General features: G+C 42.4%; 1 protein-coding gene across 3 annotated transcripts in view; it reads right to left on the bottom strand.

The window, feature by feature from the left end:
• LOC100700975 (voltage-dependent calcium channel subunit alpha-2/delta-4) overlaps nt 1–14,094 on the bottom strand; it is a 99,923-nt gene extending 85,829 nt beyond the window's left edge. For 2 of the 3 annotated variants that reach the window (XM_005449251.4, XM_005449252.4), the window contains exons 1-2: nt 13,255–14,094; nt 1,943–2,730 (exon numbers count right to left, since the gene is read on the bottom strand). In XM_005449251.4, the coding sequence (XP_005449308.1) occupies nt 1,943–2,070 (128 nt within the window). In that variant the 5' untranslated portion in view covers nt 2,071–2,730; nt 13,255–14,094. The remainder of the gene's footprint in view (nt 1–1,942; nt 2,731–13,254) is intronic. The other variant, XM_025908974.1, reaches the window with a different exon arrangement.
• Between the last annotated feature and the right edge of the window lie 6,549 nt (nt 14,095–20,643).

Below are 20,643 nucleotides of genomic sequence, written 5' to 3'. Positions count from 1 at the left end.
GCTGAGGTGGATTTGCAGGGGTTTAGGTGCATTTGTAGCCAGGTGACGTGGCCCTGTTTGTCCAGGCCTATGGCGGTTTGGTGGAGAATGTGGGTCAGGCTTGGAAAGGTGACCGTGGCCAGCGAGCCATGCTGGCCCACAGATGGTGAGGAGGGAGCGTGTGAGGAAGCTGCAGCCATGCAGGACTGCAGCTGCAGGGAGCTGCTGCTCTCTAACTGCCTCACAGATTCATGATAATGAGCTTCAACGGCAGCAAAACAGACAACACAAAACCACAAACATGTTGGGTAGGTAAACAAACTGCAAGAGCTTTGCATGTCACAAACAGTGTATAAGAGAAAAACACAGTTGGTACAACTTAAATGAGCTTGAAAATAAATATTTGGTACGACCACCTTTATTCTTCAACAGCCTGAACTCTCTTAGGCAGCTTTCTTATATATTTCCTTAAGTAGTCTTCAGGAATCGTTCTCTGGAATTCCTGAAGGATGTTCAAAGCTTTTTGAACGTTGGCTGCCTTTTTTCCGGCTCTCTGTCAGGATGATCTCACACTGCTTTGATAATGTTGAGGTCCAGACTCTGGGGCGGCCAATCCATGGCTTAAAGTATTCCAGTGTGTTTTTCTATCCAGGTGTGTTTTTATTGCGCTGGCAGAGTTTGGAATAATTGTCACAATGAAAAATGAAGCCACTGTCAATCAGATGCTTTTCAGATGGTGTTGGTCGATCAAAATCTGTGTTCTTAATTCCATAAATTCTGGAAACATCTCAGACACCACTGACTGAAACGCAGCCCCAAACCAAACAAAGCCTCCAGCATGTTTTACACATGTAGACACTCAGTCTGGTAGTTCTCTCCTGACCTCCTCTGTACATATTAACAACAATTTGAACCAGAAACTCAAAATCAGACAAAAATTTGGGGGACAGAAGTCTGCTATAGTGGAGATTATTCGTATGATGAAAACTTTATAGAAATGTATTAGAAAACCTTGATTCATCCATATTGTCCTGCTCATCTGGGTTGCAGAGGCAACAATCAATGCAGAAATTCCCAAACCTTTTCAAGCTGCTGAAAAGTCAGCTGATAGGCAGAGTCCTGGTTCTGCCCTGGATATGTCTGAAACTTCTCACCTAGGACCCATCCAACAAGCATCCTAGTCAGATGTCTGAACCTCCACCACTCACTTCTTTCAAAGTAGAGGAGCAGCATTTCTATTATGAGCTCCTCAACCTCTCTCCAAGAGTGAGACCAGGCATTTTCCAAAGAAGGTCATTTCTGCTCCTTGCTTATTTTTCCAGTCGCCTCTCACAGGTCCCACACATAGAGGAGAGCAGGAGTATGTAGTCAAAAATGTGCAAAGCAATATATTTATTATTTTAACAAAAGAAAAGGTTTATAAACCACACAAAAAACCTACACAGCTTAGAACCTAATAACAAAGTTACTGCAGTTTTTTGGCCAAACTGGATGCTGTACTCAAGTTTATGTGACCCATGTTGAACAGCTGACTTACAATAACGTTTTGGGTTTCCTAAATCTGAGTTTTTAGAAGTGTTGCATCACTTTTAACTGTCACACCTGCAAAAATCAAAGACAGTGGAGAGCAGATTTCAGGGAGTCCTGAGGGAAAACAGCCTGCTGAAACACAGTTATTCTCTCAGGACCTCCATGAAAGCGCAGTGCACTCTGGGAGTTGACTATCAGAAGCTGGAATAAGCCCAGGACTATAAATAAGGACTATTTTCTACAAGCTACACGCTTACTATATTCTATATGTGTTCATCTTAACATGTCAGTCATGTTACCATAACTGTGAATGACCTTCAGCTTTCCCATTCATGGGTTTCCAAAGATATCTACTATCTTAAAATGATGTAGGCCTTTAAAAAACCTTTTAACCCTCTGCAGAGCTTATGAGAAGTAAACACTGTGCACTTACGTCTCAGGTGGGATCTTCATCTGAGCCTCAGCTGTGATCAAAAGGCAAAGAATTCCCATCAGCCTCAAGAGGTTCCTCATTCCCAACACATTAATACTCTCCATCCTGTATCCCTGAAGTCCGGACATGGAGCTCCTCGCGGCTCAGACTTTAAAGGCAGATTCTCAAACTGGGAGAAGCTCTGAATGTTCAAGAAGATGATAAAGAGTTTGTAGGAAATGGTTTCCTCATGTTGGCTAAAGACAGGAAACGGTGACATTTATAGTTACAGACTTTTCACCCTGAACTCTTTCCATCACATCTAAATAAACTGGTCCTGCTGCCAGCATCTTCTCTGTTTGCTTCAGCCTCTCATCTTCGTCAGAGCAACTTCCAAAAGATCCAGAGAGACTCAAAATCATTGCACACCGGGACAAAGAGTTACAAATCCATCCGATGGTCCACAGGAAGGACCACTGTAGCAAGTTCCACCAGGTTACTCCTTATGGGACCAGGAACAGTGAGTGGGCTCATTTCACCACCTTGCAGATATTAAAGAAAACATAAAGCTGGTTGTCTGCAGAAGACACTGCAGCCACTTGCCTTCCCTGTCGCCCAATCTGTGGCGTAATCCACTTGGATTAAAAACTCCTCTTCCTCGTGGACGAGAGCATCACAGAGAGAGAGAGAGAGAGAGAGAGAGATGAGTGGGGAGGGATTGGAGCAGGGGATTGGATGCAGGCTCTGTTTTATCAGAGAGGATTAGAGCAATTTGTGGAGACAGACTCCCCAGCAACCAATCACAGCTGCTGTAGAAAAAGAAAAAAAAAGCACAGGTTCAGTTTGGCTGCTCAAAGAGAGAAAGAGAGAGAGCAGCTAACAAGACACACACACACACACACACACACACACACACACACACACACACACACACACACACACACACACACACACACACAGAGAGACAATCAGCTGATTGACAAAAACCCCACACTCAAGCATTCACATAAATTACATTTTACTGACACTGTTTAAAGTCATGAAGCTAAACCAAACACACAGAGACACACAGTCCAAGGTTTCTCTCTACCATCTGATCCAGATCCACCAAGACTTTAAACCTTCAGTAAGCTGATAAAAACCCACTTAGAGGTAAAGCTGCTGACCAATTACGGCTCACCATTATATCACCATTGTCATCCCACCCCATCAACAACATTATCTCCACAACTGGAAAAGGCAAAAAGAGGTGCAAAATTCTTAGAAAATTGATCTGTTGTAAACATTGTTTTTATCTCCTTCCTCCCACAGTCCAAAGACATGCAGTTAGTGGGATTAGGTTAATTGCCCAGAGCTGTGAATGTGAACATTTTGTCTCTTTGTGTTAACTCTGCTATAGACTTGTGACCTGTCCAGTATGTACCCTGCCTCTCACCCTATGATAGCTGGGGTAGGCTGAATTCGATAAGCGGAAGAAAATGGATGGATGGATGGATATGTGCAATGCTATGCTATGTGTAAGCTCCACCACCCTGAACAATCTAAATGAATAAAGAGCCCTAAAGGCCTGATGAAAAACATGTTAGTTTGATTTTGGGGCTACAGTCAGACACCAGCTCCAGACGGTTTCTATGTAAGATTTGTTATTTTCAAGTGAAGCTCATCTAGTTCGGCTTTGTCAAAAAACTCTTCAGCCTAACTAAAATATTATCTATGTTACACATAAACACTGTTAAACACTGCTAAACTATTTTAAGATTAAAACTCCTGACTCCTTTAGTGCTCCTGACTGTGAAAGGTGACATGAAGTAAAAATAACTTTTAGGGGAGGCAAAAAATATCACATCATGTTGGCTCTCTAAATAGTTTGTCCGCCTCATATCAATCTGAAATTTGAGTCAGTCTGAAGTCGCAGTTCATCCTGCTGCACAATTCTGTCCCATCCTGACTTTCACATTAAGAGTCCTGCAACTTGTTTTTACTTCCTTTCTGGGCGAGTGTCTTCACTTCAAAAGTTTAATGCTCCTCACAACATTGAGACGTCATCTCGGTTCATGTAAAAACCCCTCAGGAGCAGAATTAGCAGGTGCTCAGGTGGAGAAATCAAAGTGAACTGTAAGTGCAGGTCTGTTGGCAGCAGTTTGGTGGTTTCACAGTTCCCAGACGCCCATTAATTATTGATCAGAGTCACAAGAATAACCACAGAGTGATCAATAGATCAGAGTGTCAGAGAAGAGCCAAACCTTAACTGCTGTGACCGCATCAGGTCCACTCTGTGTTTTAAGAAGCGACACTGATCTTGTCTTTAAAGTGTCCGTCATGACTCAACTTACTGTTGGCAAAAGCTTTTCAGAGGCGAGATAAAAATAATGAAGGGTAATTTTATTAAAACAACTTCAGATTCAGCCTCAGATTTTATTTAATGGCTCAGTCACACTGGATTAAAAATAGTTGCCGGTTATTGGATGTAGTTTTTTTTCCTGTCACAGTCTTTTTGTTTAAATAAGCTCAGGGCAACCACTACAAAAAGAGTTACAGATAAACACATAAACACAAGCAGGTATTTAAATACAGAAACGATGGAAATGTAACCAGATGAAAAAATCAAGAATCTGGCTGACGGATTGAAATGTGTTTTCCTGAAGAGTTTTTAAAGGGGTCACTAAGGCTGTGTATTGGATTTGTATTGGCAGGTCATTTCACAGTTTTGGGGCTCACCTCAGGAACAGATCACACAGGCTGGATCATAAAAGCCTTAAAGTTGATATTAAGTCTTAAATTCAATTCAGAAACATGCTGTGAGCCAGAACAGGAGGCTAAAAGAGGTCACAAGGTCACTTCTCAAACCCTGGCAGCAGAGTCTGATCAAAATGAAGCAAATGAATGAAATTTTGGTTGGGGCAGGGGAAGAGACTGCTGAAATAATCAACCTGAAAGAAGGTCAAGGCATGCAAAATGGCCTCAGCATTCTTCTTATGCATGTACCCGACCCTAAGAAGAAAAGAAAATGAGCCAACAGCTCCCTCTAGTGAAAAAGCATAGCACTAGAAAGATAGAAGACATTTTAAGTCTCATTTAGTGTTGTCATCTGCTGGACAGTTTACATGGTGTTAAAAGAAAGTGCTTCTCCTAGAAGATGACCACAAATTGTGACAGCATCTTTCATCGTATTATATTTTAATGGCTAACACAAACAACAAAAATGAAAGAAACACTTTTATTATGTGTTAAGATAAAGAAATTTATATTTTACAAGGTAAAAACTCTACAATACTAAAGACAGAACGTCAACAATCAAATGATCCACTATGAGAAAGTATGGTGAAAGTGGGGAGGAAGAACTCCTTTCTAACAGGAGGAGATCTGCAGCAGAACCAAGCACAGGGAGGTCCAGCTTTTTGTTGGGCTCAGCTGGAGTGTGAAGGGACGGAGAGGAAAGTAAAGAGGACGACTCAGTTTCAACCAAAGTGATGACGTGGAGCCCCCAGAAAGGAAAACAGGACGATCAGCTGTATGATACCCTGTTTGCATTGCAGTCATCCTCAGGACTTTCATCATAAGCTTGTTAAAAGCTTTATGGCCATGGATGCTGTGACCAGTTGCACTGTGAGGGGTGAGAGAGGAGAGTAAAGATGGAGATTGAGAGACCAAGCACAACAAACAGAAACACAACTGTGTGATTATATAAGACACATGTATAAGCAGCATGAGGGGAAGTGTATCCTTCCTCAAAGTAATCGACATGTGTGAATGCTTGACACCTATAGAAATGTACGAATGCTGGTGATCGCCACTGAGCATATCTGAATTCACTTTCTGGAGGATTTTCTGATCAAAAGACAAACTAAAAATTAAGCATGTGAAGGTGTCATGAAGATATGGATCAGGCTTTAGAATCTTCACTGGGGCTTGCCTCAGCACTCTGCAAGTGTGTGTGTGTGTGTGTGTGTGTGTGTGTGTGTGTGTGTGTGTGTGTGTGTGTGTGTAAAGGTGCTGATTAGGTGGGTTTCAGGTCCTCTGGGTGGTGTTGAAGATCTGGTAACAGTTTGTTCTCAGTGTCAGAGCAGAGAGTAAATCACACAGTTAGTGTCACACACACACACACACACACACACACACACACACACTGTGTGTGAATAGTTGTCAGGAAATAACACAACACTTTGACTGAGCATCATTTTGACAGTTTTTAGTTATCTGGGCCAAATTTAAATTCAGTGTTTGAAGTCTGAATTTGAGCATTTTCACCATCAATTTTGAAACAAAATTAACATCATGATGTATTGAAGAGGACTACAGAGAACACAAAGTCATCAGGAAACAGCTACTGAGCTTACAGAGCAAGAAAGCTCTGAGCAGGTCATTTTTCTAAAAGATGCATGTGATTATGCGGTCACACTTGTTTTTTGCAGCCCCCTGCTGGTCAGTAAAAAGAATGCACGTTAAAGGTACTTCAGCACATTCCATGTCAGTTCATCAGATGCCCTCCACTCGGCCATCTCAGAGTTGAAAAGATTCAGTTCAGAACAAGAAAAAATGCACAAAATCAGGTCCTCGCTACCGTTAGCTTTGTTAGAAATGCTTTTAGTGATAAATGTAAGAGTGTTCAAACCCATCCGTCACTCGTACCACTGTCCCGCTGTGCTCACTTATGTCTTACATCACCTTCACATGATTCTCTTCCTCATGCAGTGCCATTGTTGCTCGCTTTGTACTGTCACATGCTTTCTCTAGAGCCACAAACAGGAAGTGAAGTTTCGGCATAAAGATACTACCGCTAACTGATCATTACCTCTCTCCTTAACCTAGTTTCAACAACTCTTTCCTGTATCTCGATGGTTTGGCTCATTCATTTTAAGCCTTTGCCGTTATTAAAGCTCTGCACATGAACCTTTTTCTTGAAAATCAGTACCAGTACACGTCTCAATTCCCTGGACGTCCTCTCACGTTCCAAGACTGTGCTAAACAGTCTAGTAAAGTAAGCGATCTGGACCAACTGCCTCTATCCTGTCTTCGTAGCATTGAATAATTTACAGTGAGACCTACATTTTCATCATGCCTGATGAATTTAAACACATCATAAGGGATCCAGTGAAGGAGACCTGTAAACATACTAACCGTGCTCCTGCCAGCAGCAGTTGGACATGTGATACCTGATGTGGCACATAGTGTGACATGCCACAGCGTCACTGGGCTCATCAAATCCTGTCATGGGGTCAGAGGTCAGGCGGTGTCCTCAGGAAGAGGGCAGTTGCGTAACCACCTTCCCACATACGTAAGATCAGTGCTAATCAGTCAAGATTCTTTGTGTGAGTTTCATTCACTTAAAGAAACAGCAGTTTGCTCCAAACCGTTCTGACATCATCCACTGGTTTGTGGAGGTCCATTGGGAACCAGTGATTTGAGAATTTTTCTCATTTTGGTGTGTTGGAAAGGCTCATGGGATAGACTGTATAGTTATCTTAAAATTAAGCCATAATCATTTGTCATATAATTCCTTTAAAATGCTCCAGAATGCACCAACAACAGAACCCCCCCCCCCCAAAAAAAAGAAACCTGTTTCTTTCCCACAGGTTACCAGTTTGTGGGGTCACAAATATGTTGGCCGGGGCACGAGGAAAGCACATCCTGTGCCAAGATGAAGTCCGATCCATCCATTCATCTTATTCTGCTTTGGTAAAATTCCTTTTTACAGAGTAATACCAAAACGTTATTAAAAGTTTTCGTAAAATTCAGCCTACTTCTCCATGCAGAAAATGCACAGGTGCTATAATTAAAAGCTCTGTTTATCTCTGTAACATAAGCTGGTTGTGAGTTCTGCCCAGCATGCTGAGCGAACCCAGCCCCGCACACACTCATGTTTTCATATCTTTGTGGGGACATCTAATTGACATAATGCTTTCCCTAGCTGCTTACCCTAACTGTAACGATCAAAAATGAATGCCTAACCTACTAACCCTGACACTAAAACCAGATTTTGAGCCTCAAAACTGTCTTCAAACTCGTGGGGATGGGGAGTTTGTCCCCATAATGGTTGTTGATCCCCACAGGTATAGTAAACTTCCAATTTTTGGTCCCCAAAAAGATGTGTAAACATGGTACACACACACACACACAGTGGTTCAGAGTTCGGTTCTTTTGTGCTTTTGCCTTTTCAGGCCGTTGTAGCTGCCTGGCTTTCTCCACATGCAGCTGTCCAACGAAATCCTGGCCAGTGTACAGTTTAATCTTTTGTGGATACAAAACCTGTCTTATTGTCCAATTCTTCAAGGGCAGAAGCTGTCTTATTAAAAAGCAGCCTTCTCAAGTATATCACAAGCTATGATCATAGCTAATGGATTTTGAACCTACTGTTAGCTGTTTTACATTTAAGAAAGTGACAAAGCTTGAAAATGAAATAAAACGCCAAAAAGATACAAACTATCAGATGATCTACTATGAGCAAACCCTTGGTGAAAGTTGGGAAGAAGAACTCCTTTTTAACAGGAAAAGAGCAAGAGAACCAGGTTTAGGGACGGGTAACCATATACCTTTACCCGGTGGGGGTATAGATGATGAGCTAGAGCAGTCTTAGAAGTAGAGTCATTAATGAGCGCACTTTACTTTATGTGAACGTCTGCACTTTAAAGTCAACATATTATCGTTCTGCACAATTTTGTGTATTTTGAATAATGAATTGCCTGCCTCCCACCCCAGCAGCTGCTGAGCTATCAAAGTCCAGTCCATCATCTCTGCCCTCGTGTTAACACACCACCACACTCATGACCAACACTATGTGTGTGTATGCATGTGAGGAGGGGGTTTCATCCCTGTGATATGCATGGCTTAGCCAGCCCTGAGCACAACAATGGCCGCATTGAGGAGGACATTGCCCCACGTGGCCTGGCATGGATGGAGTGTTATGGAGGAGTTTGGGGGGATGGCGGGGATGTTCTTTGGTCGAGGGGGTTGTTATGCACTGAGACCCTGAGCCCTGCAGCTGTCGCCTGGCACGCTCCGGTCTCGGGGAGAACCGACAACTCACATCAATGCCAAGTGTCCTGGTGTGGCCGATGGCGGGGGCCTCTGTCATCATAGGGCATCTGGAGGAAGGGGGGTAAAGTGGAAGGTGGTGTGGGGGTAACAACCACCATAACACCAACAGAGCTGCCCGAACCCCCCGCTCCCCTGTAACCCGTGGGCTCCACGTCACCCAGCTGCTTCACCCTCTAAGACGGAACGTGTCACAATTCGAGCGTCAATCCTTTTATATCACCAACACGTGATTGGCTGTCAAATCAAAGCATCAAAAGCAGCAGCTGTCAATCTCTCTCGCTGATGAGGTGACTCATGTGCCTGCCAGCTCACAGGGAATACTTTGTACAATTCAGAGATACAAACTGTCTTTGTAACAGCAGGAAAATAAACAGGAGAAATAAATAAGAATGAAGCCTAGATTTATTAAGCACTCACAGCTCCTTCACTGGTCCACAAAGAAAGAGAAAATATGATATGCTTCTTTAGTTGATGATTCTCGTTTTTATAGAAGGTTGCTTTTCTCAGCGTATTACTTCAAAAATATATACACACTATATTTCCTGAACTAAAAGCAGGAAATATACTCCAGCAGTGGATGCCCCCCCCCCCCCCCCAAAAAAAAGAATATTCATATAATGACAAATCACAACAACAGTCAGCTCAAGGCGATTCATATTGTAAGGTAATGACTAACAATCAGACGACCCCCTTCAAGTAAGCACTTGGTGACAGTGGGAAGGAAAAATTCCCTTTTAAGAGGAAAAGACCTCCTACAGAACCGGGGTAACCATCTGCTGTGACTTATTGGGGGTGAGAGGGGGTAGTTGAGCAGTTTGCTAATGTTTCATAGTAAAAGCCTTGTGAACTGATGCTAGGGCTTTTAATTTGAAAGTTTTGGGGAGTAGGAAGTTTCTACTGTAGAGAGATATTGTAAATGGCAGGTTATCAGAGAAAATTCCAGGTTTTCTGTAGGAACGTGTTCTGTTTGTTCCGTAGTAACTGCAGTTTGCTGTAAACGTGAGTGTATTCTGAAGCTGTCACAGCGTGAGTGTAGTAGATGCTGACAATCTCAAGTTATTCACTTCCTGCTAAATAAAAATAAATCCTTTAACTAAAACATCATGTGCTGCATTTAATGTGTGCAAAAAGAGAAGACAAGATACATGAACAAATATGCCTGATGAATAAAACATGATCTCTGTACAGACACCATCCTGTCCAGACTGGTTCCTGACTGGATTTATCTAGCCGACACACACACACACACACACACCCACACACACACACACAGACAGACGCACACACAGACAGACGCACACACACACACACACACACACACAGCCGCACACACACCCACACACACACACAGACAGCCGCACACACACCCACACACACACACAGACAGACGCACACACACACACACACACACACAGACAGACGCACACACACCCACACAGACAGACGCACACACACACACACACCCACACACACACACACACACACACAGACAGACACACACCCACACACACACACACACACACACAGACAGACGCACACACACACACACACACAGACAGACGCACACACACACACACACACAGACAGACGCACACGCACACACCCACACACACACACAGACAGACGCACACACACCCACACACACACACAGACAGACGCACACACACCCACACACACACACAGACAGACGCACACACACACACACCCACACACACACACACACACACACACACACACACAGACAGACGCACACACACACACACACACACACACACACACACACCCACACACACACCCACACACAGACAGACGCACACACACACACACACACACACACACACACACACACACACACACACCTTTGATGATGTTCTGGATAAAAATAACTGGGAATCCAAGTTGTATATTTATAGGATGCGTCTCACACAGTGACACAGCAGAGCATTTAACAAACACAAAACTGAAATATAACCCTACCATTTGAACGTAACAGGTTTCCCAGAGAACTGACACTCGTTTTTCTTATTTTCTGGCGTTTTATCTGTAAACAGAGATGGCTGCGAGGGAAAATTCTAGAAGATCAGCAGTTTCTCAGACCTGCCTTTCTGCCACAACAACAAACAACCACACCATGTTCAAAGTCACTTAAATCACCTTTCTTCCCCACTCAGATGCTTGATTTACAGTTTTTTCTGAATGCTTAAACCCTAACTGTGATTCTCATAGCACAATTTCTAAAACTATTACTACTTATAGCAAAACCACTCACTGAGTTTGCAAAACTAAAAGCACAAACACTGCTTTGCACTCAGTTTGCCATTTTGTAACACACACTTTGCAAACCTGTAGCTACAATCCACTGCACAGCACTCTTTTTGCAGAACTGTAAACACAACTCACTGCTTTACACTCAATTTGCAAAGGATCAACACACTCCTAGCAAAACTATACACATTTATGGCCATTATTTACACTATTTTGCCAACTGTCTGGAACACTGTCACATGTGAAAACTTTTTTAGATAATTAGTTCACTTTGCAATCAGCCTAAGCACTATAATACAGGTAAGCTGTGTGTGTGGAGTACAATGGAGGGAGCAGGAAGAGTGAGAAGTAGAGGAGGCCGAGGAAGAGGACGTGGAGGTGAAGAAGTAGGACGAAGAGGACAACAAGGACAAGGAAGAGCAAGAGGAGGACGAGGAGGGGGGAGAGGAAGGGTAAGAAGAGTAAGAAATAGAACTGCTGATGACATCAGAGCTACAATAGTGGACCATGTAATCAACCATGAAGTGACCCTGAGGGAAGCTGGCCAACGGGTTCAGCCTAACTCGAGCCGCTACACTGTAGCAAGCATCATAAGGACATTTTGAAATGAGAGTCGGTTAGTACAGTCACTTTGCACTAAGATCTGTAGCACTGCCATGCTAATGAGAAACACAACAATACCATAGATGTAAAATTCCAGAAGACATTTTCCCCTGTGCCTTGGACTAGAGCAGCGCTCCCCAACTCCTGGGCCTCGAACCGGTACCGGTCCGTGAGTCGTTTGGTCCTGGGCCGCGAGAGTTGAGGCTCAGGTGTGAAATGTATGGTTTTCAGGGTTTTTATCGGTTTTCAGCGTTATTTTGTTATCGTTTTTATCGTTAACTCGCTTTTCCTGGGTCTTTTCACGTGTGTTATGGATAAATCTTCTTTTTTTTTGGTACCAGTACTAGTTTTATTTTGTTGTGTTTATCCGCGACACCTTAAAGGCTGGTCCATGAAAATATTGTCTGGCATAAACCGGTCCGTGGCACAAAAAAGGTTGGGGACCGCTGGACTAGAGGACATTTCATGTGATGTAGACGAAATTTTGTGGTCAGATCCACAGAGATGACACAATGTAGACTGATTTCTTTTTTTTCCTCAGTGAAATTACTATTTCGTTTTGACTTGGAAATAAACACTTGTGTTTGTTTTGATGTGTGTGAATAAACACCAGTACTTGAAGTTGATGGCTTGTGTTAACTGTCTGATACAAAAATACCATTTTTACAAAGGTGTGGTGAGTTAAGCAAAGGTTATTCGCTTTTACAAGAAAACTACAATGTTTTGCTGATTGGGTGAAGAGTTTTCTTATTTGTGTGTAGAGTTTTGCAAAGATAGCCAATAGTTACAAAAAATGTGCTCAAGCCATCAGAAAAAACTGTAAACCTCAGCGGGTCACCTTGACATCTAAATGCACTAAGTTGCTGCCGTGTGATTGGTTGATTGAATATTTGCCTTGATTTGCATTTGAAGAGATGCACGTAGAATTGTGGTCAGCAAGTGTGTGACCTCTGCAGACAGTTTTCCTACTACTTGAGGTCTCCTCTAAGCTGGCCGTGGCCCAGAAAGCCTCTAAAGGAAGGGCAAGGATGCATCCTGATGCCCAAAACAACTGAAACCTTCTCCTTTTCACTAGAACAGCAGATCTGCTCCAGGGGATCTCAAAGTTCTTCCCTTTCTCTGACAATGAGCTCAGCTAAGCTATGAACAAAACTCATGTTCTGCCCTCAGTGTAACTGTTTTGGTCTCTAAAAAGAGGCCAGAAAACAGTTCAACGAGTAAATCAGAAGCTTGGTCTTCCTGGTCATCTCTCTCTGAGCAACAGTTCTGTATAAAGCCCACAAACTGCTAGAGATTTAATAAGTGATTTAATATTTATAAGAAGTTTATGATATTACAGCTATTTCTATGTTTTCATCATTATGTTTTGTCCTTTTGTCACAGTAGATCTATCTAAAACTGAAAGTACTCATGAGTCGTGATACTGATACCATGGGAGCTCCAAAGTTTCTGGCACAGTCCCCGGGTCTGCTTGGTCCTAGCACTTGTGCCTATTGTTCCACACACATATAAAGGGATTCACTCATCAGCCATCGCTCTGTGGCGGCAGGCTGGTCGGCAGTAGAGGTTCCAGCACCTCGTTGCATTGGTAACGCACCCAGTCATATGTCAGTCGGTGGTATCCTTTGATCCGGTTGATAGCTGATTCAATTCCTGACCGCAAAGTTGAAAAAAGATAATAAGATGGGACCCGCCCACTTAGCATTGCTACCAGTTCTTGTTGGCTGTTGCTGAATGTCATTCTTACTACATCTCACTCCATCATCGTGTCACTTGGTCATTCGGCACACTGCTGTATAAGAGGTCCCAGTTTTCCTATGAGGACAGAGGCTTCAGGCACATGTGGATTAGACTGCATCTTATGGCTTTGAATCTCAAAGAAACAGATTTTGTTTTTCCATCTTCTGTACTAATGGGCCACTTAGTTTTTTATACTGTTTAAAGTCACAGAAATGGTCTAACTGTGCGTCACATGACAATGTCCACTGGATAAACCAAACCTTGAGGACCCAGGGCAAATTGAATTGGTGCACCAAATGCACTACCAAAGGGAACGATCTCTCTACGTGTAGAATTTCTGCAGTAGTGTGACTGTGGCTGATCCAAAGATTACACCACCAACATCCATATCGTGTTACTCAAAAGTTGATATATTCATGGTGACATCTGTTTAATCAAAAATCCCGGCCTGATCAATCTGTGCCAAACCGCAAGTGCAGAGGTTTAAGCTGCTGCCCTCCTCCCCCGTCTGCATCGCTTCTTGTTCTCTGTTCGTCTTGACAAGCAACACTCAGCTCACAGTTGGTTTATTATTTATCTGCCGGCCTTGGGCCAACAGTTGCTGTTCTGCCTCTTGTCCTCTCTGTAGCCCCCCATGGCCACCTGGAGCTGTCACTTCACTTCTGCTGCTGCTTCTGCTTGTGCTGTTCAGAGATAGTCTGCAGAGAGCCACTTTAGCCCAAAAACACAATGAATTTGATTCAAAGTGGATGCAGATTTTGAGGTTTAGCCACTTTACATTAAAAGTCAAAATCCAAAACCTGGAGCAAAATATCTTCAGCAATACGAATGGAATTTAATGGAATTAAAATTTTTAGGAATTGTATATATGCAGTCTCAAATCATATGCTCCATAACACAATCTTTAAAATTCTGGTAATCGTAATTTCTAAGAAGACAAATCAATTTTAACTTGATTTGGTATTTAACAAAAATATCTGGTATGGATACTCAGTTACAACCATTGATCAGAATTATCCACTAAATAATCACCTGAAGCCAAAATTGTAAACAATATTAAAGTTTGATTAACTATCTGATCCTAGCCTCTGGGATCCATATCAGGAAAAACTGTGTGTATGGTCCTGGTCTCAACTGACATGACTTCAGGCTTGGAAATGGAGCAGAAGTTGGTTTGCTCTCTGCATGAGTTTGAGATCTGTGCTGAAACCACAGAGTAAATGTTAGAACTGGACTTCCACAAAGTGATCTGAATATAGCAGCCACACTGGGAGCTGTCTGGGCATGCCCAAGAAGACGACCTTCAGTAGGAGTTCAGACAAATTTAAACCAGGCAAGGTTTTTTATAAACTTGCTCCAGTTATTTTGTAATTGCTCCTCCTATCATGCTAATGTATAAGTTACAGCTGGAACTCCCTCAGATACTGTCTATCCCCGTTTCAAACCCACAGAGGCCTGTGTGCAGGCTTTATTAATATTAAGAAGGCTTTTTTAAAACTTTGCTTCTTGTTTAGTCTAACACTGAAGCTGTCATACAGTAGAAACAGAAAGTGCATTCAGTTCAAAGGATATTCGAGTAAAAAGCTCCACTCGCCAGTGGTAGACATGATGCCATGATGCAATGCAAATGCCTGGTTTGAAGTATTCTGTCTGGTCTTGAGGCCATTTTTCTCCATAAATAACCCTCAGAGGGTTATTTGAGTGCTGGGATTTTCTCTGTATTATCGTAGGGTCTTACAATGTAAAGTACCTTGAGGCGATGGGTGTTGTGATTTGGCACTATATAAATAAATAAAACTGAAATAATTTTAATATACAGACATATTATATTAGCATACTGATATACTGCTATATTCACAGTGGGTTATGACTGTGGTGAAATACTGGAGTCATATGGGGTAGTCAATTTTAAGTTGATTGAAACTGATTATTCAACAAGTTAACCTTTGCAGTTTTGTTATATAAACCTGTTTGTGTGCTGCACAATTATTGTTGTAGGTTTTGGCATCAATTCGAAATGTAGATATCAGAAAACATTTACGCTGGTCTACGCTGGAAAAAGGGCCACATATACTTCTCTCGACAAAGGAGGAAAGGTCATTACAGCAATGATGATCTGCTGAGTTTAAACATGTAAAATTGTGGCAGTTGTTCATCTGTTAAACTTTAAGCATTACCTAAAGACACCAACACTACTCCACCTGGTCTACTTAATCCTCATATCTACCTATCCTCCATGTTTTCAGAGGCCGTATAAAGGCCCCCCAAGAGGCTTTCAGTAAAGACTGGGGCCCCTCCGTGACCTGCTTGTGTGGTCACTTGTAAACTCAGCCTTGTGGCGGCACACGAGGCTACCACTTACCCAATGCATAAAAACACCTTGTTAAAGAGTGCGTTATCATTCGACAGTATGGTAGTCCGAGAAAAGATCACCTCACCAACACACACAGATGGTTTTTAACTTCAAAAGACAAATTAGCCCCAAGACAAAGCTTTCACTGCTGATCAGTGCCATTTTGCTCACCTTTTAAAGGAAACATACTGTGTCTCAGTCAGGCTAAACATTTCTTTTATAGTGTCACTGAAGATGGATGGTATTATTTTCAGTGGAGGCCAGGTTAGAGAAGAGGATTGATATCAAAAGTGCTGTGGGCCCAGTGCAGTTATTCTCCACACTGTAACAAACTGCTTCAAGAAAACTGCAAAATTCTGGGCAACATTTGTGTCATTTTACTGTAAAACTGATGTTAGAATCAGGGCAGAGATGCTTTGCCTCTTCAGTATGTTACAGTATTTTTAGAGGTGACAGCTGAAGCTAACTCTGGACTTTCTCTTTTTTTATCCATCTGAACACGGCACTTTATCAGCAAACTTGTAGTGCTATGAGCAAAAAAATATGGCTGTAAATTAAGCATCGCGTTAGTTCTACTGGCCACGGGGTCAGGCTCATCCCCACAGATCTCATTGAAAGCTGGTGTTGAATCATCTGGCTGCTTATCCTATTGACAGTCTCATATGTGCCATACTTCTTAAACTGCTTCAATCTGCATTTGGTGGCTGCTACTTGTGCAAGCTATTTTGCAACCCACCTCATTTATTCCATGCAGTTTCTGATATGTCAGGCTCTGTTCTGTGCTGTGAGTGGGTCCTGCTGCTGCTGCCATCTGCACCTTTTTTTCCTTTTGTTTCCCTACATGTATGTGCACTTAAGGATGGGAAGGGCCCAAAAAAGAGCCACAGAGACAATAAAAATGCTGCAGATGGAATAACAGTTCCCTTTAACTAATGTATTTCAAACAGAACGATGGTCAGCTTTTTGCCTTTTTGTGTGCTGTGCAAACAATTATTGTCTGATTATGCAACTACTGAAAAAAGTTTGGAGAATTGTTAATGTAAACCACCATGTTTACATTAACAATTTCCATGCAGCAGATCCTCTGACCAAGGGCGGCCCTGGTGCCGCCCAGTGCTCGCAGGGAATGAGTCGTGGTAACTGCTGGCATTACAAAGCCGCAGCTGTGCCTATAACCGACCGGCGAAATAACTTCTCCATGTCCACGAGCCACAGACTACTTTGTGGACAACACCACAACATTCAGATCCTTGAGGAACTCTGGCTGAATCTCACCCATTATAAGCAAACAGCCTCATTCCAAGAACCTGCTTCGGTGGGATGTTCTGTATGCGCCTTGCTTCTGATGTTCCCACTTCTAAACCTATCTGAATTCTTGTTGTTCAACAGTAACAAATAAAACTCTGTGATGAAAACAACTATACACAAAGCAGTTCACAGATAAATATACAGAAACTCAGGAAAGTCAGATTCAACCTTGCATTGTCCCCGTCAGAGGTCAGAGGTCTTTTCCAGTATAGCAATCTTGGCTTCAGACCAAACTTGAACTTTAAACCTCTGGCACAGGCATGGCCTCCCGCTCTGCCTCTTCAAACTATCAATAAAAGGATTCCAACTTGGCACAACGCTTAGATTCTGCAGATTGAGCAGACCATTAACGCACAAGAGGCTCTCAGAGTGGCAAAAATCTCCTCTCTGCCGCGCAGTGTCCTGTTACTCAGCACGATTTTCAGGGGTTTTAGAGTCTTCCTGTGGAGATCAATATATTCTCTATAGCAAAAAAAAAAAAGATGCATAGTGAATGTCTGACCAAAGCGAATTCTGAGCTCAGTGGCAGCCCGCTGCTGCTGCTGAAAGGCCATACTTCAAAGTCGTCATCCATAGACTTTCAGATTAAACTGAAACACTCAACCAGCAGGCAGCCAGCTTCCAACGTCTCTTTGCACAGCCATGATATTATCTGTGATTTGTCACAATGTATCAAACTAATCCCAAAGAGGAAGTAAAATCACTGCAGCAGTAAATAGAAAAAGATACAGTTGTTCTGAAGTCTCCCGTCTCTGTGAAAGTTGCACCTCTCATTCACAAGTTTCAAGAATAAACTCAGTAGGTATAAAAAAATTAAATGTTTTTTTTATTGAACACATCCTTATTTTGGAAAAAAAAAGATAGAAGTAACAGTAAACACAGTGATCCTGGGTCTGGTCCTGGCCTGGAGAAGCTCAGACTACACAGGGTTAACATATCCCAGGAGACACACACACACACACGCACACGCACAAACACACACAGTGTGCACAACCTAATCCCTCCCAAAGCAGCAGCTTTAGTGTAATTCATGCCGCAGCTGTCCACTGCTGGAAGAATCGAGAAATTGTCCTGCACATGTTCAGCTGCAGGAACAAATGTTGGAGATCAGGGCAAATGAAAAAAAAACAAGACGCCCGTCCACCTCCACAGAGACACACTTCTACCTCCTCTAAATACACACTCACACACGCACAGCAGAAACACACACGCATGTCAGTGATGGCATAATGTATAACTGATGTGGAGAAAAGTTGGGATCTAAGAAAGAATTTAAAGCCAAAACAAAGATGCATCTGTAGGTGCTCGTGACAATTAATTAGAATATTAACAGTAATCATTTTAAGGGTGGTTTTATGCTCATTTGCTTCGTTTTGGTTGCTTACTGATTCCAAGATGCACTAAATCTTAAATCATTGTGACCTCTGTATTAGAGTTAAAAAATTTAAAGCAAAGGTGGCTGTTATTGTGATTTGGCGCTAGGACCTCAGTCCACCTTGGTGACTCTGCATGTCTCTCAGTCCTTCTGTCAAATGGAATCCCACAAGGATCAATTCTTGGGCCAATCCTTTTTTACCCTCAGCTATAAAAGGCTGATGGGGTCATCACTCTGCAAGATGGGTGATGTATACATCCAAGTTTGTGAATGCGATAACTCGAGAATGAAGTGACGTAGGTGTTTCAAATTGACACCATGGGTGTATCTACATCTATCTAAATCTGAGTGGAGTTTTTAATCTTAGTGACCTTGACCTCAAGGTCAGAGGTCAAGTTTTGTGAACATGATGATTGGAGAACAAGGCAGGATTTTCAAATTGATATAATTGGTGTATCTACTATTAGGAGGCTGAGGGGTTCCACTGGCCATCGACACATTGTTTTTTCTCTTTGCCTTCTTCCACTGGTGCTGAAACATAAAAAAACAAAACAAAAAAACAATACACTGACCTTTCTGTGCCAATGACGCTCAAATTTACATGCCCATAAAATAACTAATGTCCGATCAGCTAAACCACTACTGGAGTGTCTGAAGGTTATCAAAGCAAAGCATTAAAACATTTTAAATTTCAATGAAAGTAAAACTGAGGTTATTTTGTTCAGATCCAGTGATGTCTGCTCTTTTCTTGGACCCGGACACTCTGCAGCTGTATGTTAAACCCACAGTGACCAACCTTGGTGTCAAACTGGGCTGCAGCACATTTCCAGATCTCCGTCTACTGGCGTATTACATGTCATGTCATGTGGTATTTTGATGCTTTTCACAACACTTTATCAAACTTGAAAAACTTTATAAATAAGATTGGATATGTAAACTATATTAAGGCCTAAAGCTAAGGCAATTCTACCCAATCACCGTCTCCTGGACCTCCGGTAGCTGGAACTTTAAATCCCAACCATGTTTGGGCTGTAATGCTGTTTGAAGCACTTTTGAAAGTACTACTTTTTAATGGAATTATCCACCCATCCATTCTCTCTCTGCTGCTCATCTCAGCATAAACCGAGGGGGCAGAAATTGAAGCAGTAAGAGACTTCCCACTTCTCAGCCTCTTCCAAGTCCTCTGTGGGGGCAGGAGGTATAGTGGGGTCTCCAGTGTGTCCAGGGTTTTTCCTCCCAGTACGACACACCTGAAACATCTCAGCTAGAAGGTCCCTCGGAGGCATCCTTCTCTGAAACCACCTCAACTGAGAAGCAGCTCTACTCTGAGCCCATCCTGAATGGCTGAGCTTCAATCTCGATGGAATACAGGGTGACGAACCAGCGTATTATTTGTCAGACAATTCCATTTTCTAAAAACAACATTGTGTGAGCAGTTAAATTGTAAAAGAGCAACTTTATGGTCAGTTTTGGTGAATGAATTGTTAATATTTGATGAGTTTGTTACTTCAAAAAGTCCAGAAACACTGCATGATGGCACAGTGGTGTCTCTCTATACAGTCTGTTCGCTCCAGATTTTAAAAAAAGAAGGAAAAAAAAACACCCCAAAAATTAGCAGTCACATTGTTGGTGTAGCTTTTCTTTGTTAGAGGCAAACACAAGGGAGTCAGTAGTGTGTGTGCGATAATGCTCACTACCAGTAGGAGGAGACAAATGTTCCGGGCTACAGGTTTCACATTAGACTGAATATCTTTCCTCTGTGCGTCTACGACTCCTCATCCCAGAGTGAAGACTGCAGTGTGTGCATGTGTGTATGTGAGATACATTCCCAGCATGTCTGTGGTCTTACTGAGCATTAGTGGACACATTTACCAACATGCCAGACAACTCAGGAAATGCACTGATCCGTTTCTTGCTGCTTCAGTCAACTGTCTGGGTTAAATAAGGGATACAACGAGGGTGTAAACATCTTTAAACATTTTAAAATATGTTTTAAATGTCCAGCTCAGGGTTTCAGAGAAGAGCTAAACTTCTTTTACATTA

This window comes from Oreochromis niloticus, linkage group LG7, assembly GCF_001858045.2.
Source record: "Oreochromis niloticus isolate F11D_XX linkage group LG7, O_niloticus_UMD_NMBU, whole genome shotgun sequence".
NCBI lineage: Eukaryota > Metazoa > Chordata > Actinopteri > Cichliformes > Cichlidae > Oreochromis > Oreochromis niloticus.
The sequence above is the reverse complement of the archived record's forward strand: the minus strand, read 5'-3'. Positions and strand labels throughout refer to the sequence as shown.